General features: G+C 35.3%; 1 protein-coding gene across 4 annotated transcripts in view; it reads left to right on the forward strand.

Annotated features, from left to right (window-relative positions):
* The window catches only part of ATRNL1 (attractin like 1), a 542,514-nt gene that overhangs the window by 36,636 nt on the left and 478,084 nt on the right, over positions 1-27,794 (forward strand). For all 4 annotated transcript variants that reach the window (XM_052798373.1, XM_052798374.1, XM_052798371.1 and 1 more), the window contains exons 2-5: positions 6,640-6,723; positions 8,767-8,880; positions 11,027-11,155; positions 14,424-14,632. In XM_052798373.1, the coding sequence (XP_052654333.1) occupies positions 6,640-6,723; positions 8,767-8,880; positions 11,027-11,155; positions 14,424-14,632 (536 nt within the window). The remainder of the gene's footprint in view (positions 1-6,639; positions 6,724-8,766; positions 8,881-11,026; positions 11,156-14,423; positions 14,633-27,794) is intronic.

The raw sequence follows: 27,794 nt of genomic DNA on the forward strand, positions 1-27,794 counted from the left end.
TTGGCATGCATAAAGGCAGTTATTCTGCTACTTACATTCGGGAGAACTGCCTATATTAAAAACATTAAATAATTCTTCTTCTCTGGTTGCTATGCTGGTCAGACTACAACTGGAGTAGCAGGTACCATTTTGAGATGCAGATGAATTGGACAAGTTCTAGAGGAAGGAAGTCTAGAAAACGATGCATGAGGAATACTAGATTAAGTTGCTTAATTCAGAGAAGAAAAGCCTGAAGGTAGATGTTTGTAAAAGGTAAGCAGAAAGAGGAAGAAAATTACCTGTTTTCCAGGTCTGCTCTGAGTAGGACAGGAAGTAATATGTTTAAGTTGAAGTAAGAAAAAAATTTTTAGACATGTAGAAAAACTTTCTAATAATAAGGATAAGTCAGTACTAAAATAGATTGCCTAAGAAGATTGTAGACTTCTGTCACTGGAATTATTAAGAATAAATAAGACAAATAACTGTGAAAAAAGATTTCAGTATGGTTGATCCTGCCTTGGGATAGGGGTTAGGGTGTGTTGTAATTGAATGGCAATTTAAGGGTTTTTGGGGAAAAAAGTCAAGTACCACCTAACATTGTGTGGAGGTAGAAGAAAATCCTTAGGTAGTCTCATACAGTATTTCCACAGTAATTTTAATTTACAATAGAATAAATATTGGGACTGCCTTTAATGTTACTATATTACTTTTATTTTCTGCATTGTGTTTGTCTACGAAGTCTTCATAAGACTGTATCCACATTTGCTTATTTCTAGTCACTTTATAGATTCCCTTTTAAGTCTCACAGTCACACATTCATATATCTTATTCTAAATGACCTGTCATGGTCTATGTTCTGTGAATTTACATTATGCAGCCTAAGGAAGGGAACAGATTTTTTTGAAACTTTTATGTAAGTGAAAATACATTGCTTAAGTAAGATGCTATGTAAGTTTGTACTTTGAAAGGAACATCATCTTCTATGCAGTATTCTTTCAGTAGTTTTTGGGACTGTTATAAAAATGTACTATAGACTAATAGCCTTTTTCAGAAACAGTAAATGAGAAACACGACATCTGTTGGAATTAAACCTTAAATTAATGTTTTGCACCAATCAAAGATTATATCCCTGCTAACTTTATTAAAAACAAACAAACAAACAAAACAACAAAAAAACCCAAACCAAAAAATTCCCCAAACACCAAAACCTAAACACTCAAGAAAAAAGTACATTTGTGCCACACAAGTGTTAAGCTTCTTGAAATAGAGAATTTATTCTTATGGGAGGGAAGATGTTGTATTGTAGTCTTCATTTTAATTTTCTGGGATTTTTGGATTGTTTTGGAGCCTGGTTTTGTTTAAAATAAAGGGAGGAACTGAATACTTTAATTAAGCAGCAGGGACATTTTACAAAAGAAACTGTTACTTTGTCAGTGGATAAAGTAGGGCCTATTTAGGAGCGTGCACTTGATTAGTTGGCATGTGAAAAGTTGTCGTGAATATCCTTACTGTTTCTAAATATACGTTCTTCTATTAATGCAAAGCAGTATGTAACATGTATAGGAGTTTGATTGGCATATGCAGATATTTTCTTAATGTATTAAATGTTTGTTCCTCTTGATTAGTCATTTAAGAAAAAATAGAACTACAGGATGTTCAGTATATCCTGTTTAATATACATTGTCGAAAAAAATTAACCAACAGCAAGGTTCTACAATAAATGTAAAAATGCAGGAAAACCAAATGCAAATTCTTACGATTTTTGTCAGGTGCCAATCAATGGTTTATGCCTGGAAAATGAAAATCCGGCTTTGGATTTTTTCAGAACATGTTGTTTTTCTTCCTTTGAAAAAAATATTAAAAAAATCTTCTTAGACTATAATTTAAAATTTTGGTATGAGAAATGGCCTCTTGATCTCTTCTGTATTTCTTTCTGATATCATAGTGCTCACTAGTTCTGGCTTGTTCTGTGAGGTGTTCCAAATTTTTTTTTCTTCTTTCTTAATGTATTCAGCTGATCTCATCTGGGATACGTGAAGAGCCTCTTTCCCTGCTGTAAAGATTAGGCACAAGATCTTGAGCTAGAAAGATTGCCCCTACTTGTATTTATGAAGGATTTGATCTTATAACTTTGAAGCATAGTTATTGATTTTTATTTTTTTAATAAAACAAATTTTCATAAAAGATAAAAAGGAGATGGAGCAAAATTTTGCAACAATGGAGAGAATAGTCCTTGACTGACATGCAAATACTGATATTGAGATGAATCCATACAGCAAAATATGCTCTGTATCTTATATTCAGGTATATCTGAAGTAGGAATTGCAAAATAATCCAACATTTCATAAAATTCTGAGTAGAAATGTAACACTAATATAGAGATAAATGAACCTCTTCATAACCCCTTCTTTTATGTAACAGTGAATATTTGTAATATTATGACTGTGCCTTATGCTTTGTTTCTCCTAATGTTCCTGTATTATAAATCAGACCTCTGTCTGTCCATCTACCAGCAGTTTTGTGGATTTTCGTGTTCTGCTGATGACAGAAAATACCCAATGACTTCCCTGGTTTAAATTAGTGCCCCTTTGTGAAAGATTTGATGATACTATTCTTCTGCAAGAAGATACAGGAGGTGACATGACTGCATTTTTCACAGATCCATAAATATTACAGCCAAGAAGGGCCATTTTAATAACCTGCTCTGATGTCTTATGTATTGCAGGCCATAGATTTCATCTGACTACTCCTTCATTTTGGACCGATAATTTCTGACTGAACTAGAACATACTTTTCTCTTTTCTTGAAATGCATCAGTCTTGATTTAAAGCCTCTGCAGTGGTAAATATAAATATTACCACTGTAAATACTAAGTCAGTTATATTTGCCATTATTTTATAACAGTGGTAATATTCCAGGGGAATATAGATATCCCCTTGTTGCATGTTTCAGTTGCCCTGTGTTGGCTTCAGCCTTTAGCCCTCACATTTCTGGTATATGTCTGTCTGCTAGATTAAACAACCTATGTATCTTTCACGTAAACTATTATTGACTGATTAGCTTGGTGAGTGACTAATCCGTCACTGATGCTTCTGAATGTCTTTAACTCTGCTGTGCAGCATCCTGACTTCTTTCTATAATTTGGTAGATCTGTTTTACAGTATACAGAGAAGGGAAATGTTCTCTTGGCATGCACCTCTAATTCTTTATAGGTTTTGATTATAACTATGCCAACTAAAAAAATACTGTTGTGTTTGTGAAAGCAGGCATGCAATTTAAAATGACAATATACAACATCAGCTGCTCCCCTGTGCATTCTGTTTAGAAAGCTGGAGTCTAGGTGTGATAAACCTGTGGTGCTTAAGCAGGCCACACAAATTGTTCTGGCTGTCCCCTCATCCCTGAAGCTTTCTCAGCAATGAGAAAGCAATGAGCAGGGAGTTGGTTGCGGCATGTAGGCTTCGTTCTGGCTATTCCACTTCTGTGACTAAAGAGTGTGTGGTCATGTTGGCTCATCTGGATTTTGGTTATTTGACAGGATCACTGTTAGTCACAGAGTAAAACTATGTCCATGAATACCTGGCTTTATATGATAGAGAATATTGCCCTTGATTTGGTAAGAGGTTATGTGAAAGTAGTACTGATATATGTATACGTGTTGCTCATGGGATTTGGTATTTGATAATGTTTGGAAAGAAAAATGGTACAGAAAAGTTCTTGGTATGACTCAAGAAACTTAAAGTAATACCCCTCTGTCTTGCTATGTATTTATTTTAAATAGAACAGCCCCTTTATCTTACCATTTTTCACAACCATTATTACAAAGCAATGTCATGCTCTTACTTATTGTTTACTTTTTTCAGCGAAGTGCAATAGCTGCTTCAAAGGCTATCTGCTCTTCCGAAAGAAACTATTTATCAAAAAATTATCGGCCTAGGTGACAAGGGAAATTGTTTGTGCTTTACTAGTGCCAAAGGGCTGATTTAATAAAAACAACTCTTGTAAGTCATCTCCATTGCATTATACAGCTACTAAGAAGGCAATGGTCATGACAGCACATGAATACTTGTGATATTTCACACTTCTTGCAGAAAAGTAAATGTTCAGTGGCTTGCTATGTAAGACTTTACATCTGTATATAAACAATATGACAGCAAATTGTTTTGATTGGAATTTTATGCATTACTGCCTTTTTTCAAAAAAAATTAATGATTTCAATCTAGCACACATTCAAACGTGGGATCTGGTCCTGTAGTCAGCTTTACTAAGGTTCTGCTAGGGGCCAGGCATCAATATTAGCTTGATTTCAAATCACGTATATAAACATGAAAGTATACCTTTAGGTGAAGTTGATATTTCCCAACAAAAAGAAATATTACAAACTTAAACTGCACGTGTCTTTTGCTTGCTTCGAGCAAAAGTATTCTGTGGCCAGGCATCGATTCACAAGAGAGCACCTGCCAGGAGCATGGTTAGCCTTTCCCCGTGGCCATTGCTGCAGCTTCTCCAGTGTGCAGCAAGGGAGGAGTGGGAGTTACCAGCTGTGCCTCATCACTCATTGCTTTGCTTATGAGCTACACCAGCATTTGTATAGTGCTTACCAGGAACCATTGCTCTTGGGGAGTGGTGTACTGCAGCATTCAGACCAGCTCAATGTATTAGGTTTTATTAGGGAAATTTTCTCTCAGCTGTCAGCTGACTGAAGTATATGGTTGTTGTTGGGTTTTATTTTCTTTTTTCCTCCCAGTCTGTTGCTCATGTTACCAGCTGTTTATCTGCTTTTCTTCTTTTTATTCAGAAACAAAAAATATGTTATTGATACTGCTTTTACACCTTGAAAATGTTTTGAAGTACAATTATTTGGACAGCTCCCTGTATTAGAGAGCTTTGTCCCATTTCATCAAAAGGAAAATGCGGGTAAAAAAAATCTTCATTCAAACCACTAGTGATTTGAACAGAGTGGTTTACAGTGTGCCTAACAAACTGAAGCTAGTTCTTACAGGTGAAGGCACTTGTTTAAAAACCTAAGAGTTTGCATGGACCTTGTCTCATAAATTCTTCTTTCTTGCTCTCTTGTTTTTATTTCCTTTCCACATGTTTATAGTTTTATGTTTGGAATTACAGACCTCTGTTAATAAGTATGCAATTACTGTTTGATATGAGTTCATATGTAAATAACTTGCAGTAGATGTGGTAGCGAATATTTTTAAAATTGGTATGTACAGCTTCAAAGATAGTAGGATAGCAGATACTGAATTCCTGTTCAGCTGGACTCCTGGTGAGAAAATTTAGCCGTGACTTTTTCAGGTTGTTCAGCATTGCCTCTGGACTTAGATCTACTCTATTGATTTATTAAAAAAACTGAAACAAAACAGAAAACCCTAACTGCTTCTTTTTTCTTATTCAGTGATACTTATTCTTAATGATTATCTTTCCACACTATAGTGAAAGGAATGAGCATTTCTGAGTATGTATTTATATTTGTTATCATTGTTGTAACATTTTAAAGAGTAGAATGGTTGGTTTTCCCCGTGGAGTAAGGCCACCAGAGATCTGTGTTAAGGCCTGAACTACACAACATAATCATAAAGGATGTAGAAAATGGGGTAAATACTGAAGTTAGTGTGCTGAAGATACTAAGCTCTTTCAGAAAGCTTTTATGGTAATGGATTATTGAATTTAATCTGCTATTTTATCACTCTGTATAGATTAATGTGAAGTAATATATGTGAATGGAGGAAAAAGGTTCTATTTCTACATTAAATGAATTTCTATATGTAATGAATCTTGAACTATTATCACTCAGAAAAAAAGTTACAGCAGCTAGGTGTGTTTAAAATGTCAGCATAGTAGTTGTTGAAAGAGCAAATAAAATGTTAGGATGGGAATAGAGAACAAAGTGGAAATCATTATTATGCTATTGTAGAGATTCATGGTTCACTTGCATCTTGAACATGTCCCTGACCTGCAAGTCGCTGAAGGTGGTGTAATGCTGTGGGAAGCATCTGTAGGGATTTAAATCCTTTCCTGGATATCCACTGTAGGTCATTGTCAGAGACAGGGTACCGGTCTATGTTGGCATTTTGGTCTGACCTTTTATGGCTTTTAGTATGCATTTTATTTAGTTTCTGTGTAGTTCAATGTTGTTCAGCTTTCCCATGTCTCATCACTGACCAGGAATAAGAGAGGGACAGGCTGGCAGATATGCTTATTTAAATTTATAATTTATGCCTTAATTTCTCTTGATCTGGAACAGGTTTCCCACTGCTGCTGTGGTCTAATTTCAGAAGTAAGATGTAATGTAGTGGCAAAAGAAACAAGCAAACCAAACCAAAATCCTCTTAAACGAAAAGCCCTTTACACTGGCTTGCATCCATTTCATGTGAAGGATAATTTAAATTGTATGTAGTATTTGCTTGTTACTGAACTAGAAAAATTAGAAGTCTTGTGATTGCCTGGGGGAAGAAAGCAAATCAATGATATAGAATAATCAGAATTCTAGTTTTTATGAGCAAAAATAGTGTGACAAGAAATATGGAGAGAGACTTAACTCTTTCCTCACCCCCAATTTTCTCTCCATCCGGAAAGAATCTACTGGCATGTTGATGATGTGCATTCTGTTGTCTCTGGTTTATTACAGCACTGTTTTTTCTTTTGTAGGTTAACAGAACCTTCTGGATATTTAACAGATGGACCAATAAATTATAAATATAAAACTAAATGTACATGGTTAATTGAAGGATAGTAAGTATTTATTTTCATAGCTTAAATTTTCTGACAGTTTGGTACTGTGTATTCTAGAGATCTAAAGAACTCAAGTCAAAACTCAAGTCAAAACTGCATCTGGATACAATATAAACAGTTTTGGTTTTTTGTTTGTTAGTTTTGTTTTTGTTGAAATGTTATAAAGATTCAAAAAGGAAAGAAAAAAGTTGATGTAGGATTTTCAGGATTGCTCAGAGTTGGCCAAATTCCATTCCCATTCAAATTGCTGGCAAAATTTAGGCTGACATTGGAATTTGGCCAGTGCTGCAAGCTCTCAAAACCCTATGATAAATTTGCCTGTTTGAGTACCTTTACATAAGTTCCAAATGTGGTTAGAGAATCCTATTATTTAACTCATTGTCTTACTCTCCAGTGATAAATCAGGAATGGCTTCAAGTACAGAATGCTTCCAGTTTAATTATAATTATTCAGTTACATGTTGCTCAAAAGTTAGTGCTTCTATAAAGTATTTTCTCTTGCATTCTAGTTTTCCTCATGTACTTAATTTTAAAATCATATTGTACCCACAGTTTATATAGTTTAGATGTCTCATGTCTGTTGCTAATTTTCAGTTTATGCAGCACAGAACCACACAGATTTGCACAAAGAAATGATGAGACATATGCACTAGTATGGCTAATTTTTAAAGGCACAAATTTGTTAAATTTCAGTGGGACTTTTTCGCCCCAGGCTATGGATCAGCATTTTGCTGAAGAATTTAGCTAGGTCCAACTTCTACTAATATTCTAAAAGAAAATTGCCTCCTTCTGTATTTCCATATTGCCATCATCTCAATTACCTTAGATGTCTCCTCTGTTGCTGCAGTTCAGTAATGACCTATCTGATCTAATTTTGGTCTGCTTATATGCAGATAGTAACTTAAACACAACAGCAATAAAGTTACGGGTAGTTTGCAAAATCGTTTAAATAGAAGGTTCAATATCTAGGTGACTAGGCTATAGCTGAATATCTTTCTGACATAACTAGACTTTCTCTTTTTACCCAAGCTAGCTCGGGAATATTTGCACTGCACTACACTATACTAAAGTGGAAACATGCCTGAGGACTGTATGCAAACTCTGCTTTGAAGTTGGTCTTCACTCTCTTCCTCCTCTTTGCAGGAGATGGTAGAGTGGGTAGCTGGAGGAAACAATATGCTGCACAGTATGTGGAAGAGTGATGGAACCCAGAAACATAGTGCAAAATGTCAACAGACAAGAAAGTTACATATGTATAAAATACTCTCTTTTAAAAAATGAACAAAGAGCTGTCTCCAAATGGTATCTCTCTCTCTCTCAAAAAAGCCTATGTTTTCCAAACTGAGAAACTGCCCTCGAGCCTGTCAATAGGAGGGAAAAAAAATAAAATGAAATAAAAGAAAATAATCAGTATGTTGCATGGAATATATTTAGGAGTCTGCTAATTTTGTCATATGAGAAAATATCCCTTTCAGAAATCTTACAGTCTCAGTCTGAATCTCTACTGAAAACTGGTGAAATATGACTCCCAGATGTCATATGGGGGAGGGGAGGAGGAAGAAAAAAAAAATCTTGCACTAATATTGCTTGCTGTTTTGAACTTGTGTGTTAAGATTTTTATTTTCAGTAACTAGTATAATACTGGAATGAGTATATGTAGGTGATTTTGTCTTGAAAGACTCTTTAAACCTTATAGTCCTGACATTGTAAAGTGAAGCTAGGATATTTAAATGTGATTTTTAATTGCTCTAAATTCGTGGTTCTGAATACTGATGAAACCTGGTGAACTTAAGTCTCATGTTAACTTTAGCGGTTATTATACTTGGACCGAAGATGTTATTTTTAAAGTTTTCTAAGATAAAGTAAAATATTTGCTTGCCCTGAATTTTGTTATTTAACTCTTTGAAGTGTTCAGTTAGTACTCAAAATGTTGTAATAGAGTTATGCTGGCATGATCAATTTTGCTGTAAGTTCTTTATCTTATGAGCTCAATACTTCTGTAAATAATATTTTACATCAATGTTGTTTGTTTTTTTTTTTTCAGCCCAAATGCAATACTAAGATTAAGATTTAATCACTTTGCCACGGAATGTAGTTGGGACCATATGTATGTATATGATGGAGATTCAATATACGCACCTTTAATAGCTGTATTTAGGTGAGTGTATGTATTAGCCTTTTAGTCCAAGTAGTCATATATGGACATTTTTAGTTTGTGGGGGGAAAACCCCAAAACATTAGAGGCCTTAATTTGTTAAATAACTTGCTTTCTTTTGTTAATATTGTGGGAGCATGTACGTAAAGTTATATTAGAATAAATTGCAAGACGCTACTTTTTTGGTTAGGTAATCGTAGCATAAATCCATTATGTGGCTTGTACTTACTGCTGACATTGCACGGAGTGTTAATGCTTATAGACAGGCAATCAGAAATGCATTTTCCAGTAGGCTTCCAATAGTGACTCCTGAGTTTTAACATGCATTAAATGTGGCACTGGCCAATAGTGTCAGTATCTGATCCTACATAAGAGAGAACTTGGGCACTGTTGCACTATGTGTAAGTTATAAAAAATGGCTGCTAAATGCTTTCTATATTTCTGTATGAAGACTGAAGAGACTTGTTCAGAGCATTTGATGCAAAGGCCGTCTTAAGCACTAATTTTGTAACGTGTTTCCTTAGATTACTAAACTGGACAAAGTCCTGGAGGAGAGCTCAAATTTGCTATGAACTGAAATGGTGGAATTTCTTTCCTTTTTGTTATATTATCATTAGCTTATGAGAATTGCTACACAGCTAAATATTTTTTCAGGTTAATATTTGTTTTCTAGACTCATAGTATTACTTTGTAGCAAGATTTAGAAATAAACACAAAATCAACAACAATAAATGAGCACAGCAACTAATGCTGAATAAAGACTAATTATTTGCCTTTCAAATGACAATAAACTGTTGAGGTAAAGATTTAGGTCCATGCACTGCATTTCCTATATGTCCAAGAGAGAAAAAGCAGGGCATATGATTTTTAACACTTGTTTCCTCCATTCCTGAACTTTACCAAAATGTTTCAGTTGCTTTATTCCTACCCTTTTGTTAAAATTTTGGGAAACATTCCAGAAAGAATATTCTATGCAAGTGGGCTATAGTTTATTAGAGAAAAGGCACAGGATCCTAATCCTTTGAAGTCAGTAAAAGTTTTATCTTGGGATATCCATTGAGTGCAAAGCTATATTAAAAAAAAAAAACCAAAACAAAAAACCCCAACAAACCAGAAACTGTTTGTGCATATATACACAGATGCTCTGTGGGACAGAAATTGTACTTCGTTTTGTGCTATGAAATACTGATTATGCTGCTGAAGTTTAGGAAATACTAATTGCATAAATGATAGTGCTTTCTCCTAAGGCAACAAAGCTCAGGTCATCCCTCTGTCCTGCCCAACTATAGCAATCTCCACCTTCTCTCCTAATTCTCCTCAATTGTTACATAATTGCTTGGTGTTTTTTTTTTTCTCCCCAAAGTTGTACTTGTTAAATGTGTCTAGCTATCATTCAGGAGCCTGACTTGTAGCATGAATGGAAGGAAAGAAGAGGTTCCTCTTCCTGTGTTCTTTACTTCAGATGTCTTTCAGTGTATTGATTTTTAGTGTTTACCTTAGGATTCCTATAACTTTTAATTTATATCTGCGATGTGGCACTGTTTTTTGCATGTGATCCTTTTTCCTCAGTATATTAATATATTGCTTGTTTTTCCTACTTCCATCTTTAAGGCTGACATCTTAGCATCTTTCTGAAGTTTTAAAAAGTATTTTATTTTCTATTGAAAATTGCCTTTTCATGGAAATTACTTAATTACTTTCCAGGTTTGAAATTCTTTAAGATAACCTTCTAAAGGTGCAAATATTATGTGGAAGTAGAATTCTTGCTGATAGACAGTGAGTGTTATGCACCTGTCGGAAGGAGATATAAATATATATATATATATTTTCAAAGTTAAAATAAGTTTTAAAAATTATACTGATGGTGCACGCACCCTCAAAATAAACTGATGTGAAATTTTGCATTACTCTGTGAGGGAGGAGGTTTTGTTTTGATTTCCTGGAAAACCCTACCTTACCTTGCAGAGGCATGGGCAAGTTTTATATGCTGCTGCTGCTTCTTTTTTTTTTTTTTTTAAAGAAGTTTTTAAAATGAGATTTATGAGTTATCTTCTGTATATAATTAACAACCAGAATAGCTAACTCCCTCTCCCCCCCCCCCCCCCCCCCCAAGACTGATTAAAACCATTATTCTCATTTTCTTTTCCAGTGGTCTAATAGTCCCTGAAGTCCGTGGAAATGAAACTGTTCCTGAAGTAGTTACTACATCTGGCTATGCATTACTACACTTTTTCAGTGATGCTGCTTATAACCTAACTGGATTTAACATTTTTTACTCGTAAGTATTTTTAAATAAGTAATTACTTTTTAAATTAGGCTATCATTTCTTTCAGGAGAATGACAAACCCAGGGAAAGTGTTTATCTATTGATTTTATTAATAGTGCGAGAGTTATACTGTGGCATGTTTCTAAAGTCAGGGAGCTGGGTTTGTAATGAGTTGTCATCAAGGTACTAGTTTAAAAAAAAAAAAAAAGGAAAAATGAAGAAAAAAAAAAAGAGATAACGTATATTGTTCTGAGTGAAGCCACATGGCTATTCCAAAAGTATGTTTTTCCTATGCCATATGGAACTAGAATGTATCCCTTCCAGTGTTTATCCAACACATGTAGTTGTCATATGGAATAGAAGGGAGATTATATCTGCTGTCATGTCAATTCCCTTCTCTTGAACTAGGATCATCTGTTGCTTGATTTTTCTTGCTGAATGTACTTCTATGGCTTTTGAAATCTTCACTGAAGTCCTACTTTTATTTTTGTGCCAGCTGCAAGGCTTTTATTCCATTTCTTCTCTACGTCTTAGGTACTTTCCCCTCCTATTGTCCATCTCAGTTTACATTCTGCCTTCATATTTCTTATCTGCACTGTCCAAATTTTAGTTTCTCTGATGGCAGTGTAATCTGCTATAACTATGCTTGCTTTCCTCCAGTGTGCTTTTCTGTGTCGGCAGCTCTAAAGATGCATCCAATGGACCTGAGCCTTTTCCTTGTTATATGCACCAGCTGTTGATTGCAACTTCTGTTTCTTTTGGGACATGCTTGTGACTCATAATGTGATGTCTCTTTATACTGGATGCTTTAATTCAAGAGGGGAGTGCTTCGTCCTGTTGGACCTGTTTCTTCATGTGATAGTTTTCCCATGATTGCAGATATTGTTCCTTTCTTTCAATTACTTGAGATTCTGAAATACTAATTTGTGGGATGTGGTGGCCAACACTGCACTTCAAATGTGGAAGTACATGTAATATTTTTGTCATACTCTTTAATAATTTAAAAATCCTATTTAAGCTTCTGACCATAGCTTTACTCTTGGCAGAGGTCTTTGTTAAATTGTCTATGGAAAGATTGTTTCTGTTATTTGCAGCAGTTTGCCTACCTTTTACCAGATAATAAATAGCTATTCAGAGTTTGAGAAACCTCACTAAATATGTTATATTGGAAATGGCAGTCTAGAAGACTGGGTATTTTTAATTTTTGTCAGTTGACATCAGTAAAATGCAATCACCTGGCAGATTTATCTACTGTAATTAGATACATTTTTCAGTTATCCCTGAAGCTTTTATTGCACTTTTTTTTGTTTGTCTTGGGAGCAAATGGTGATATGACACGGCATTCTTAAGAAATGAGTGTATGTGCTCTACATTCTTTTGTGACTCAGTAATGTGGTGCATGCTACATATCATTACCTAATTTTTTTTTAAGATTTAAAATAAATTAAAAAAACTGCCTGTTTTTAATTCCATTACATATATAACTCAAGAAATTTTATGTACTCTGTTCTTCTGTTTCTTCAATTGCAATGGATACTTCTAAAATATTTTTTTAATGAGTAACTTTTTATGATAAAATAAGTAGCTATGATTGCTTTTTATGGTTGCATTAACTTTTCTGTCACTGATCTGTTGCACTTTGCTTCTGTTACCTTCTTTCTTCCTTGGTTCGATAACCCCAAAGCAGTTTTTGACTTCATCTTGATCGACCACTCGTATTCCTTTATTTTGGGGAAGACAGAAGCACGGCATCTGTGACTAAAATGCCATGCCAGTTGCAAACAACAGTAGTTATAGGAGTTATTCTAGAACTCTCTGAGTAAATTTTCTGTTCCTTGGAGTCTGGCAACCTGCTTCCACCTCTGCTGATCCAGTTTTTCTCATTCTGTTTGAATCCTTAAAGAAACTGTTGGAATGGGAATATGTCTACTTTTAAACTGGTATCTCTATTGCTGGAGAGACTTAACTGTTCCCCTTCCTGCAGAACACTCTTCCTGTGAAGTCAGGGGGAGAGGTTCCTCACAGCTGTGGTATTCAGCAGTTAATGCCACCAATGGTTTTAATGCCATGTGTGTTACTAGGCAAAACCCCTAGGACATTTGTAGTTCAGACATGGAATTTTCTTTTTTGGTAGTGTAACAGAATCAGTCCTCTGAGGTGTGAGTCTTCAGAAAATGAAAACATGTCTCCTGACTTTCCTACCACAACTACATTTGGCCAAAGGCCAGCCTTGAACAATTCCTTGCTAACTTTTTCAGTTCGTTCTTCCTTCGGTAAGAGCAAGGAAGGTTATGAGTGGTGTTCAGCTCTCACATCTACAGGAAGCATCAGGGGTTTGTAGTAACAGTTTATTCTGAGTTTCAACCCAACCCCTTTGCTGTGAGTCATCAAAAAAGGTTTCAAATCCTTTTTGGACTTCGTCAGGCACATACTACCTGAGATTCTGTTCATGGAAACTCTTGGACTCACATACTTCGATGTGCTCCATTCCTCCTCATCTCCAAGGAATTGCCTGCATTTCTGGAACCAGTTTGCATAATTTTGCAATCCATTTGCCTGTGATCTCAGTGTTTGGTAGGGCATATCGCAGAAATGCTAACTCCCATAACAGTCACAGACTTCTTTCGGCCTAATCTTTCCTCTTTTTGCATCTCTGACTGTGGAGTTAAGGAGGCAAGGTTAAGGGGGCTCTATTATTAAGGGTTCAAAGCATGAAGTGCTACCTGTAAGTAGTTTCAGGATATTTACCCATCTTGTATTTTTCCTTACTTGTTTTTTCCAATTTTATTCCCCTCGGATGTTAGACATACTGTTTTACAGCATGGACCAAACCCACTCGGGAAAACCCTTTAACTGTATGCCTGTGGTGGAGAGTTTAAGGATTACTGCTCACAGTCACTTCCAGTGTGGATGTTCCTAGGGAAAATAAGCATTTGAAGGGACTGACTAGAGTGCTGATACTGGAACACAGGAAAAAAACCCCAGATGGTGATCTGTCCAGGCAGGGCCTGTCCTTCTGCCTAATGTCAATACTTCTTGTTAAAGTACAAAGTGTTTGTGATCCTGACTGCATCACAGACTTTGTATGTAAGCCTGGATGAACACCTTTCCAGCTCACTTGCCTGTAAAATCATCATTAAACTTGTGTTTTATCAGTACATAGAAATTATTCAGGAAAAGAAGTACTTTATCTAACAAATAGTCTTGGAATACTGTCAGATAAAACCACTGTCATCAACTCTTGACTTGTCGTTTTCCTTGTTTTACATATTTTCTTCAGAATTAATTCTTGTCCTAATAACTGCTCAGAACATGGAAAGTGTACAACCAGTGTCTCCATACCAAGCCGGGTATACTGTGAGTGTGACAAGTACTGGAAAGGAGAAGCTTGTGATATTCCATATTGTAAAGCCAACTGTGGCAGTCCAGATCATGGGTATTGTGACTTGACAGGCGAGAAGCTGTGTGTTTGCAATGATAGTTGGCAAGGTAAGGTTTTGTTATTTGGAATCAAGTTAATCCTTAAAAAAGAACTGCTTTTAATGCATCCTATCTAGTATGCATATTAGCATCTTTATCTTTAAAGATATAATGTTTATATATATGTTTATCTTTAAAGAATAAACATAAATGAAAAAATAATTTCTGGATTAAATTTTCATGTGGACCTAGATGTGTGTGCTTTAGTGCCATAAAAGGCTCACAGCTTTGATATTTTCTGCCTGAAGATACTGCAGAAATATCTGACTTTCTATCTAAACTTTCTTGTGGTGGGCACTCTTCTTTTTGGATCATTAATTTGATAAAAAATAATGGCAGCAATTACTCAAGAGTTTTGAGCACTTCTGAAGACTAAGTTCCCCCATAGCCTTATTTCCTGTCCTATTGATTTCTTTAATGTCTAGATAGACTTGATTTTCTTCCCCCCTTTCTTATTGTCATATCATCACATCATATTTTTAGGGCTTCCTGAGGTAAGTATTCACTGTCTGGTTTTTTGTTGTGTATTATTTGTATAGCCTTTCAATGAAAAAGGAAGGTAAGCTGTTTTGTTATGGTGGTACAAGAATGTCTGTGTGGACACGTACTGTGGAGTAATGGATGTACTGTAAGCATGTGCTGTAGTTTTACTCCCAGTACTGTAAATAATTGTTTCTTATTAAAGATCAATTATTTAAGATCCTAAATGTTTAATTCACTTACTATAATAACGCTAGATGTTTGTGAATTTTTTTCTTTTTATCCTTTACCACTCCTATTAGAAGTCTCAGTTGGGTTAGCTTGCTATGCATTGAAATTGCCATTCTTCTCTTAAAAGAAACATTAAAATACCTCCAGATTACTTAGCTCATATGCTCTCTTCCCTTTACTTCCTGCCTCTACTTCTGTTTTATTGCTGTTTCTTTTTGCATGTCAAAGGAAATGACTGACTTACTCCTATTAGCTGTCACGCCTATTAGACCAAAGACACCATGAGATTTAATACATTTCTTAATAATTAATGAAGTTGTTCATTAAAAGGCAGTCAGTGCACCCACAGAAAGGAAGTGGGTTAGCAATATGGTCATTGGATGGAAGCAGTGCAGACTTGTTACTGAGTCCTTTACAACCTTCTGTGATTGTAGTGCACAAAAAAAAATCCTGAAAGCTTAATCTCTGTAAGGAAGTTGTGAATAGAACTTGCAGCAAGAATATCCCCCTTTTATTTGCATGTTGATTACTTGTATCTTCAGATCACTATGCACAAAATGGGGAGAAGTCACAAAACTTTGGAAGCACTTTTTAGACTATACCTTCATCTACAGTGGTATAATCTTCATTAGAAGTTTTGAGCATGAAATAAAATTAGAAGTCTAACTTTCAGAGTTAGTACCTTCTTTTCATCTAGCATTTCTGTGCATACTAGCTTCCTATTCTTTCCTACAGTGAGTAGGATTATATAGAGATAATTTGCTTTGCTTGGATTTTCACCAAACCTGCATAGATTTCAATTAATTTAATTTTTTTATTCTGTGACAGATGAGCTGGCTTGGATACATAATTGTTTTTCTTTATTAAATGCAAAGCAATACCAAACTTTGCTTAAGCTATCTGGGGGACTACTTGCTTCTGTCCTATTTATTTATTTATTTATTTATTTGCATCTATATATTCTATAGTTTCTAAACTGACAGTATCTTCTATGTGGGTTATTTGCAATGTTAGAATAATAAATGTTTCTACTTATCTTACTACTCTTGCTGTCTGCCAAGTTTTTTTTTGTTTGGTAATTCAAACCAAGTGGCTACAGTAGGGTCTTGATTTCTATGTTTTTGAAGAGAATTTTATGTTTTTCACATTTTGATTTTTTTGAGTGTGCTTAGTCCCTATATTAAAAAAAAATTATTGGACTGCAGTGATTGAGATGTACAATAAATAAAATCCATGGTTCAGAACTCAAAAAAGGTTGCTCATATTTTACAATGCACGGGGTTTCTTTCTTTTACAATGGTGACATCTTGTGGATGCTGTGGAAGGAGCAGCTCTGCAGAAAATTTCTCGTTTAAAACAAGTATTCTGAGGAAAGAGAACACTGTATTCTTTGGGATAGAATAATAATTTTGAGTAAAAAAGTAGGGTCTTCTCGTTATTAGATACATTTTGTGGAAGAAGGATCTTGTAGATATTTGCAGTTAGCTGCTAGTCGTATAAATATAGAATAAAGCCATGACAGTAAAATCTTCTAGACCTGGAAAGCAAATAATTTAATAATAATAATAACAACAACGATAATAATAATGATGATGATAATGATTATTATTTTATTTTTAACAAAAAGTACATTTTAAAAAATGTACTTGTTAAATGTACTTTTTCTTCAAAATAAAATTATTATTTTTAATAATGCTAATAATGTTTAATAATGTTAAATGTGTCTGAGATTGCTTGTTTCAGAAGTACATATAGGAAGAAAATTTAGTATTTACTTGAAATCTCGTTAATTTAAAATATTCAGGTAACATAAAGTAGGCTGAAGTTTTTCTTGAAGACCGATTCGTTTTATGAGTACTACATCATATTATGCTGTCCCATTACTGGCTAACCTGTCTTGATATTCTAAAGCAGAATGTGTTGATGTCTGGTGATAAAGGCTGGGGATTTAACTGAGGTAGGAAAAAAAGATGCCTTAAAACTACCAACTTGCTCTCCTTTGCTAGGCACAGGTAAAAAAGAAATGGGGACTTGGCTGAGACAAAAGTGGTGGCTCTTCCACTGTTTGACCTGTTGAGGAAGTAGAAAAAGGTGGTTGTAGAAAGATGTTACCTTTTGCCAAATATACGTTTACAGCCAGCAAATTCTCTTTGATACCAGGAACACCTTGTCTTGGATTGTGTCAGGCTGTAAATGAGCAGAAGAGATTTCAAAACAGTTACATTCTGTAACAGGTTTAAAAATTCAGGATAACTGGAAGGATTGTAAACAGTTCCACATTTTTAAAAGGGTTAAATGGACTATCTTTGGACATGCTGAAAATATTGCTAACTACTATGAATGTGTTGTATGCTTTTTAAAAGTAATATTACAGGTCTTGTTGATAGAGATGTTCTTTGATTTCTTCAAGGTGCTTGATTTAATACTATGTAAAGGAAATAAGTAGCCTGCCACATATTAAATAGGTTGAAAACTCTTTTACAGAAGGAAATAAAAATATAGTTACCTGTAAAATATGCAGTAGCTAAGTGCTTAATTGGAGAATTTTCCAGTGACCAGTTTTTGTCTGATGTTAAACAACATTTTTATAAAAGATTTCTATTATTACATATAATTTTTCTTGGTAAAATTTTCAGGTAAGACAATAAGATTCACTGTGTGGTAAATAAAGGAAGATAGTTTCATTTTAAAGAGCTATAAATCATCCAGTTTAAAGTCATAGTGTAGAAAATTGTCTTAATATCACTTAATGTAAAGTGATCTGGGAACAAAGGCTGCAGGCTGTGTCAGCAAAAGAAAGGCTGTCTTAGAAAGCAGCGATCGTTAGAAGACTTGCAAATCACTGTAGGTAATAGTTTTCACATGAGGAATTTTGAGCAGAGAGGAAGTGACCCTTTCTCCGTGACAGGCATTTGAGAGAGAACATTGGATTATAGTGCCCATCTTGGGGATCAGCAGTTTAGGGAGGGGTGTAAATACCAGCAAGAACTCAAGTCACGCCACAAAATTGATATGCTCACTAGGAAACAATCTTGTGATGGGGAGATTAAGGAGTTAGTGGTGACTAATGCTTAGTGGGAGTTGTCGCTGAGAGCCCCTGCACATGCACAGTATGCTTCCTCTCCATTGTCCAGGGTGATGTGGGGCTGCTCTTGGTGCTGATACCTTTTGTACTGGGTGTGAACGGGGCAGGGGGGGGAACAGTTGAAGACACTATTGCATTTAAGAGAAACTTTATTGGTACTTTCATGATTGAACATCAGTACTGCAAGCAAAAAGGGGATCTACTAGGGAGGAATTACAGGGTGCATTTACATTGGTCTTTAAGAAGAGGATCAGCAGGGTACCTTCAAAGCAAATCTGATCCTCCAAGTGTACTGTGTTTTGGATTACATTATGAGGTGGTTTAAAGACACAGGAACTGCATTCCTTTTAGATGGAACTACGTCAGAAGATGAGCTCCAGGGTTGCACTTAATGCACACCAGCCACAAACAGGCATTCAGTCCTAGGGATCAGATCTAGTCCAAAGTTAAAAGACCAATAAAAATTCTGGAATGTGTATAGTTAGTTGTTTCTCCCTACAGAGCTGCTCCTAGCAGATAGAGATGTAGCAGAAGACCAGATTCTGAAATTAACTAATTAACTTTGAAATATGTCTATTAGCAATTCAGGCAGCTTGAATTTTATAACATCTCTCTAGGGAAAAATGAGCCTTTACGTAAGGAGAAAAGTAAACAATGAAAGTATAAAAGGAGTGCTATGACTACTGCAGTGTAAAATTCAGTATTTTGCCTTGCTCATTACTATGGCGTTTATTCTAACAGCATCTTGAGTATGGCCAGAACTACTATGTCGATGTATGTCTAACTTGGATTATCCTGAAAGGACTAACTATGTTAGCGATCGGAAGAAAAACTCATCTACACAAAGTGGATAAGCAGGCACTTCTTTATTGCAGCGCTGGGGACATGGGGGATAGCTCCGCCCAACATGTCCAACTTAATATCAAAATCCATCAGTTTTTATATACTTTTTCTGTCGAGTCATTGTTACATAAGTTCTTTTACATAAAGATGCATAATATGCTCTCTATTAAATTTAACCTTTATAATGATCGGGTCTGTTAGTTATGTAACCTTATCAATATTCTTACCCTCAATCAATCATTGGTCAGTTCTACCTAGCTCTACTGATTGGAATTCTTGATATTCAAATCAAGATGGGAAGGGTAAGGGGATTTCTAGGCCGCATAACTGGTGTCCACGATGGTCTCCTTAGTTTCTTAAAACAAAACATAGAAAAACCCAGTAACTTCCTGGTAAGGTTTCTATGGTTAACTATTTCAAACTTAACAATCCTATACATTATGTTTCATAATTTTCTACTTCTTAATCAAGCCTAACTCTTCTATGTGATCAAATTTTTATTACTTTATCAGAGTATTTGCAACAACTACAGTTGAGTTCATCCCCTCCGCTTCAGTGGAAGGCTTTGAGGTCATAGTCTCATTTGGCCTGCCGTATTCCTCAGTGCTGAGATTTAGCAAAGCTGTGCTTGTGTGGTGCTTGTTTATTGAAACCCATGGAGAAGGTCTGAGATGTGAGGTCAGGCAGTGGCAGTTGAAGTGCAACACTGGAAAGAGCTTGTGCCAAATGCTGAGAGGTCTGAAATCTGAGATTTTGGCCTGTTGTGCCTGGATGTTCTTGAACAGAAAGCATACAAGTATGTATTTTCAGAGAAGAGGATCTATGATGTAACATTTGCTTTGGACAAACCTGTTTTTGGAAGGAAAAAAAAAAATTAGAAGCAAGTGTCTTATAACTGTTCTGCCCTGTGATAATGCCCTCTTTGTCTAGATTTTCCTTTTCAGGTTTTCTCCTGTCCAACTATCAATTCAGTCAGAAAAAAAGGCAGTTTTACCGTCTGGGAGATGTCCTGTTAAATATATGTACATTAATACTACATATGCACATAAAACCACAAACCCAAAGAATTCTTTACTCCCCCAATTTTAAGTTAAAATCCAATTTCTGCACTCCATATTTGTAAATTTCATTATGTGTATCATAGAAATGAGAGTTGTCTATGGAAATTTTGCACATATAGAATTCACAGGAAGGAATTGGCTTAACGTGAATGGTTATTTCATATATACTGGAAACACGTTCTTCAGTTTTATGTTCAGATTGAATTTAATAATTTGTCAAGCATCCTTGGATGACTTTGTGCAATTTGTAAACAAAATATAGCTATCATAATTAGAAATTCAGTGTCTGAAAATTCTGTGTGAGAAAATTAAGTATCCTTATTGCAAAAAAAGAACATCACAGTTAAATGAAGAGCCAACTTCAGTTTTAAATACCTTTGTGGTGTCATCTGATGATTAATGAAAGCAAGTTTAGTAGAATATATTGGATTAATTTCAATAAATAGTTGGCTGTATTAAAGTGGCTGATGATGCTCTGTATGTGCAATTAAGCTGAGATTTAGGAAGAGACTCCCCTACTATTTGTGAGGTTCAATGAGAAATGTAATCCACTTAAAAGAAATCTATGACCTTCTAAATATTTATTTAAAATGCATGCACATGAATGTAGCAAGGTAGAACATGCAAACACTTGATTAAACTAATGAACAAATGCAATACTATGCCCTGAACATGAGAAGGGGTTAGATAGTACTGATCTCCCTGATAAGGAAATATACTAAATATAGTTCATTATCTGTGGCACCTTTGTTTAAGAACAGGAGGAAAGTGATTCACACAGCTCAAAACTTGTTATCTTGATTTCAGCAGTGTGTAAAGTTCTAGACCGTAACTTGAGGAAAGAAATAATTAAACATGTGGTGTGATTGAATAGTGAAACAATTGAAATGTGGATTTATCAATGTAGTTCACACTAAAATAACCTGTAAGAAAAGTGACAAGAAAATGCAATATATTTTATCTGAACCTCAGCATTTGATGATAGGAAATAATTGAAACTGAATAAGTCAGGGAATACATAAGGGAACAGTAAGGGGAACAGAGCTTCTTAATTGTGAAATGTGAGTGGGCGTGCTGAACAGGTAACTTAGGATGGAAAGATATCAGTACTACTTAAAGACTCATCTTGGGACTGATCTCGTTACATAATTTTTATAATCTACTCATAAGACTGCTAATGAAATCTGGTAATATAAAGGTGGGAGTTGCTTTAAATATGAAGGAGGACCAGAATATCCTGCAAAAAAGGGTTAGGGTAATGTGTGGGATGTAATTACTTCAGTATAAATTGTAAACTTATACATTTAGGGACTAAGAATATTAAGAATTTGTTTTATAATCTTGGCTTGAAGTGTGGAAGGTGACATGGAAGAAAACTTGCTTGTCTATCTCAGAATATGAATATTCTTAGTTTTATATACTCTACGAACTATAGGCTGTAAAGTGTCAGGTGCACTAGTAGGATGATCAGTCACGGAATCTACAGTTAAATATTTGAAAATGTTAGTACTCTACTTCATTTTTGTTACTACACTTTTATAAATACAAATTGAAACAGTCTTAGAGGGAGAAGCATTAGGATGGTCAGGCCTATGGAGGATACTAACAGAGCATGGTTTTTTTTCAGCTAGTGAAATGAAGGCTGGGAGGGAACAGCGTTGCTGTTTATAAAAATTTGTGGGGTGTATAGTCAGACCAGCCCTTTAAGTCCAGTGATATCAACACTGGTAGAAGAAAAATTGGGGTAAACTGGCCATCAATACATCTAGTTTGAAAACTGGAAGGAGGCTTTTGAGTATTAGAGCTGTGAAGTTTTCTAAAAGTTGCTAGCCGAGATACTGGAGCTCGATGTCCTGCTGGCATTAGCATGGAGTCTCAAAATCTGTAATCCAATGGGTACTGCCAGCTACTGCTAATCTGAAAAGTCCCTGTTTATTTTAGAGACTAAGAAGCAAAACATTTTTTTGTTTAATATTAAGATGACAAATCCCACGCAGCTTCTACCAAAGAGTATACTTGCGCTCAGTCACGAAAGATTAGGAAAGCTTTCCGTGCAATGTGCTTCCAGTAAAGACTGCCGTGGCATCAGGCCTTATTCTTCTGTACCAGCCTAGCTGATCCTGAGTTTGAGACCTGAAGTCAAAGAGTTAAAGGGCACTGTTGAGTAGAACGCACCAAAGGCCAGCGCTGGGCAGTGCAGCCCTTTTGGCTTGCCTGCTCAGACTGACCCTGCAGATTCCCCAAAGCCCGATCGCCCTTGGATGATCCACTCTTCCTGGCTGAGGAAGGAAATGGGACTGAATAATAGCGACCAGATGGTGTTTCAAGAACTGCATCAGCTTGTGTGCATTAGGATTTCTGACTGTTTCATTCATGGAGGAGGCTGAGTCCTGGCACAGCTTGCTACCATGCTGCTTTAGCTGGAGACCTATCCAGGATCTCTCTGCCTACCATTAAGTCTCATTTGGAGCTCGACTATTTGCAGGAGGGGGAAAATAATTACATCCTGTGTGGATGTTGTGGAGCTGTGCTGTGGCAGTGTAGGGATACATGAATACACCTACTATTAGAATGCTGGTGAGCTGTTCTTGAACATTTATCTTTTCATTTACATAGCAACTTTGTATTTTTATGTCATTTCTTACAGGAAAGTGATGAGATAGTAAGGTGATTTACTGCTTGGTGTAACTTCGAATAGAATTTTTATTGAAAGTATATTCAGATATATTCTCTTTTCTAAAAAATATTTTTCATAATCTCAAATTCATTATCATATGAAGATTTTATTGGGTACTTCAGAATAGTAATACTGTGTTTATATTTGTGGTGGTTGAAAAACTATGTTAAATCAATAATTCTCAACTCAAATGATCAGATATCAAACAAATATAGAATAAATTACAACAAATACTAATATTTAAATGCTTTGATTAGATTGTATGAAAAACAGGACTGTGACATTTGTGTTTAATACATCAATACTTCTGTTTTTTTTTCCTATGATCCCAATGGAAAAGATTAGGGTTGAAGACAGTAGATGACGTTTTCTCATTAGGTGGAAATTGATCTTATGACTTGAACTACTGGAACAGATAGTTACTTTGGCAGTTCATGAAACTCCTCAATAAATAGAAATTAGATTCTTTCTTTTGTGTTGTGTGGGTAAATCACTTTTTTAAACCTATAGAATTTTTTCCTACCTTTGAGGATAACATAATTGACTTCCAATTCAGGTTTATAAAGTCGTTTGCTGTTTTTAAAGCTTCTCCCCCCCCCCCCCCCAGTGGATTGAGTAGCACATTAGGAAGATAAGAAAGAAATCCAATTTTAAATAAATGGAGAAAAATCATATTTGCATAGAAAATAATAAAAATTATTTTTCATTATCTTTTTTCTGCAGCTGTAGTGCTCTCTGTTGCACAAAAGGCATGTATTTAGTGAATGTGATGTTTCTGAAGAGAAAATGTATTTATGCTGAAATAATGGTGATATTTCATGGTATATGTATTTAAGTAGGAAAACCTGTAAATGATATTTATAAGTCCTACAGTTACCTTGCCTTTATAAGCCACACAAAAGCATTTGCTCTTTAAATGATGTTTCAGTAGAAGTCAATATTATTTTATTGCTTTGGGTTTTTTCAACTATATATTCCATTTTTGTACTGATTGATCCATAGTGTGATAACTCCATGAATGTTTTACACTTTCACTGAAGAGGCAGTCCTGGCCGTGCAGTCTTACTTGTGTTGGCACAACTATGCATATGTGGGCAAGGTGAGACATATAAGGGAACACAACCAGATTAAAAGCTAGCCTGGCTGAAAATTAAAGCAAATTTATGCATTCCCTTGTCTGGGTCATGGTGCAGCCGTATGAAAACTTGTGCCAGTAGCAATGATAGCTGAAGAGTAAGCAGTGAGGGGAGGCCAGGGGTGCCTCTTCTGGTGGCAATGTCAACTGATGTCACTTTAATGCATGTGTGCGTCATGCACAGGGTATTGATGTGTTCTTTGAAGAAAAACCGCTGCTTTCAATCTCCTAAACTCAGTTGTGTCTCCTTAGAATGTGTCCTTCCTCCATGCTAGAACAAGACCTGGGTACATGGTGTGTTTCCTCTCTATCTCACTTTTCCTGTCGTTTAGTGTAGACCTGCAATGAAGCACTGAGACTGTAAGAAAGCTATCCGTGACCTTCTTTCAATCACTGAGCTGGTTCACAGTATTGTGAAGATTTTTGCATTGTTAACTTTTTTTACAAAGTTTTTGCTTGTCCTCATTTTAATATAGTCAATGTCATCTAAATTTATTTTGGATTTGCCATATGAATTCCTGCGGTTCCCCGTCTCCAGAAACGAAAATCTCAAATCAATTGGCATGAGTAGTTTGTGTGTTTTATTCAGTATTTGCCACTAGGGGACACTATTGACCACTACATTTCTGTGCAAGAGTGGTAGCTATAATAAAAGACAAATGTTTTTATTTTCCGACTGGAGGCACCGTTTTCATAATTCTAAGCTCTTCCCTGATCAAAGAATACTTAATCAATTGTTTATTTTTAAGCACTTTTAGATTCAAATTAAGTGTTTCCTCCAGTGATTTACCAAATCAGAATCTTGCTGAGGCTACAATTCTATTACAGTATCTATTATTAATGCTTAAGAAATAATATACTGAATTGTTCATGCTCTCATTAGATCTCATTCAAATACCATTAATCTTTTCTGGGAGAAGGTATAATGAACAATGGGAATTTAGTATCTCCATAATTTAATGAATGGAAGGTAATTTGAATACTACCGGACATCATTCTTCTATAGAGTGCTAGGAAAAGTTGACAACTGGTTTGGTACAGATTAGATGTCTGGTTGTTGTGTATAAGAAGTAATTGTAACAAGCTGCCCAAAAATTGATGATACACATTGTAAAAATGTAATATGGCTCCCTGCCCCAGGAAAATAAATTTTAAAATTATGAACTTGATGTAGATAACTTATTTGATTTAGTAAACTTCAGCAGCAATCTCCTAAATGCTTGTCCAGTCTCTCCATGAGTCAGTGTAAACCTTTGCATCCAGACCATCTTTTGTCAGGAGAGCATCCTTGCCAAGGAGATCTTAATACTTTTTGCATGAAGAACTACCTCCTCTTGTTTGTTTTGAATGTGGCTTCTTCAAGCTGCATTTGATAAATCTTGTGTCTTATATTCAGAGAGGCTGTAGACTCTTCATATCCACCCCCTCTGTGTCACTTATTTTACAGACATTTATCATTACTTCCAAATTTTCTTTTTTTCCAAGTGAAAAAATCTTAACCAACTCAGTAGTTCCAATTACAGAAGCCATTAAATTCCTTTTAACATCCTTACTACTTACCTGTAAACAGTCTCCAGCTCTACTACATTTTCTTTCTTGATAGGGCACACCGTTTTCTAAGTGTAGGCAAACCACGGATTTATATAGTATGGTAACAGTGTTCTCTATTCCTAACATGTCTTGTTTTTTTTGACCGTTGCAGAGTGTTGACGTGATATTTTCCTAAGTTATCCTAAGATGAGAGTTTGCTACTGACTAGTGATGGTTAGTTAAGAGACCGTCTCCTTTTCAGTCAATCTAAACCATAGCTTACTTAGTTTAAAATTTATCTATGTTGAATTTCATGTGTAATTTTATTGCTCAGTCACATGGTCAGACAAGAACTTGTTCTGTGGTTCTTCAAAGGCTGATCTTATTCTTTCTGCCCTCTAGTAGTTGCCTTTATCAATAAACTTTCTTCACTGCTCATCTTCTTTTGGGATCATTAATGTGTACGTAGAATACCTTGGATATAGGCAGAAATCCTTGTGGGAGTCCACAGGTGACCTTGCATTCTTTAAGAACTGGCTATTTTCTCCTGTCTACTATTTCTTACTATATCTTACAGTCAATTATTTAGCCATGCAAAGGCCTTCATTCTCTTGCTACAAAAGTCAAGTTTCCTCAAAAGTCTTTGGTGAGGAATTTGTTAAAAGCCTTGTGAAAATCCATGTCAATGTACCAGCTGGATCACCCCATCTTGATTTCTTCACAGAACGTTAATAGGTTTGGAAGACAGGCCTTTTCTTTATGAAAGCTATACTGATTTTTAAGAGTAGACGGCAATTATCTATCTGTTGACTAATTCTGTCCATTCTTATAGTTTCTGCTGATTCCTCTAGTAGAAACAGAAGAATAGTAGGCCAGTAGTTTTCCAGATCTTCCCTGGAACCTTTTTAAAAAGTTGATGTCGTGTGACATTTAGGATGCAGACGAGGGTTTTTTTTTTTTTGGTGTGTTTGCTTTTTGGTGGTGGTTTTGTTCTTTTTTTTTTTTTTTTTTTTTTTTTTTTTTTAGCATGTTATCATTGAATTTCCAAAGAAGGTTTTGCCCATTGTGACTTCAACAGCTTTGCTTTTTAGTAACGTCCAGTAGCTCGAGGGAAGGATTTATCCCAGTTAGGCAGGCTGAGAGGGACATAACGTTGCTTATAGTATCAGCATCAAATTAGAAAAATAATTTAGCTGTTGTACAACATCTGTATGCCATCACTGATGACAAAAATTTTAATTCCATGATTGATAATGCTTAAAGTGGAACACACTGGTGTCCTAAAAATTCAGTGTTCCCCATCTAGAAATAAAGCCAGTCAATAATGATGTACAGGCACTGACAAGAGGCAAACAGTGCATGCATATGCTGTCTTTTTTTTTTTAAGCAAAGTTCTGAATATATTCAGATTTTAAGTAACAAGATTTTAAAGTTCTTCCAATGTCTAGTGCATAAACTAATGATGAAGAAATCACATTTTGGGTACTACAGAACAAATGAAAAATAAATAATTATTTCTGCTGTTCTGATTTTAATAGTCCTGTAACTTAAAAATGATGCATTTCGCTGACATTTCCTTATTTAGCAAAAATTATTGGTTAAAATACACTCTAAAATAATATCTAGTTGTGGGGTTTGGTAGCTTTGTCGGATGATCTATACAATTTTAAAAAACTTAAATATTCAAATCTTTCTTTTTATAAAGCTCTTTACAGTGTATTTTCCTCTTGAAAGATGATGTGGAATGACATTGGAAAAGGGCAAATTTTTATTCCTGAGACTTAATATAGTATAGCCTATATTGTAACTTAATTTACTGTAATGTTATTTGCTAGTTCAAATATAGTGTAGTTTCTCTCCAGAGGTAACATGCAGTGTGTATTGTGCTACACATTTTAGACCTATACAGTGTCTAAAAATATGATGCATTACACCTTTCTCTCAATTTGTGACTCATACAGTATGTTTTCTGAGAAGAATGCAGAAATGGATCATTATTGGTTGAGCTAATCTAACGCTTTCAATTTGACTGACATCCCTTGTTGTCAATTTTTTTTTCATTGAGCATCTGTTAAACATAAAAGTGTATACTGTATTTTATCAGAATGAGCAATCCTGACATCTGTAAT

Source organism: Harpia harpyja, chromosome 10 (assembly GCF_026419915.1).
Source record: "Harpia harpyja isolate bHarHar1 chromosome 10, bHarHar1 primary haplotype, whole genome shotgun sequence".
Classification (NCBI taxonomy): domain Eukaryota; kingdom Metazoa; phylum Chordata; class Aves; order Accipitriformes; family Accipitridae; genus Harpia; species Harpia harpyja.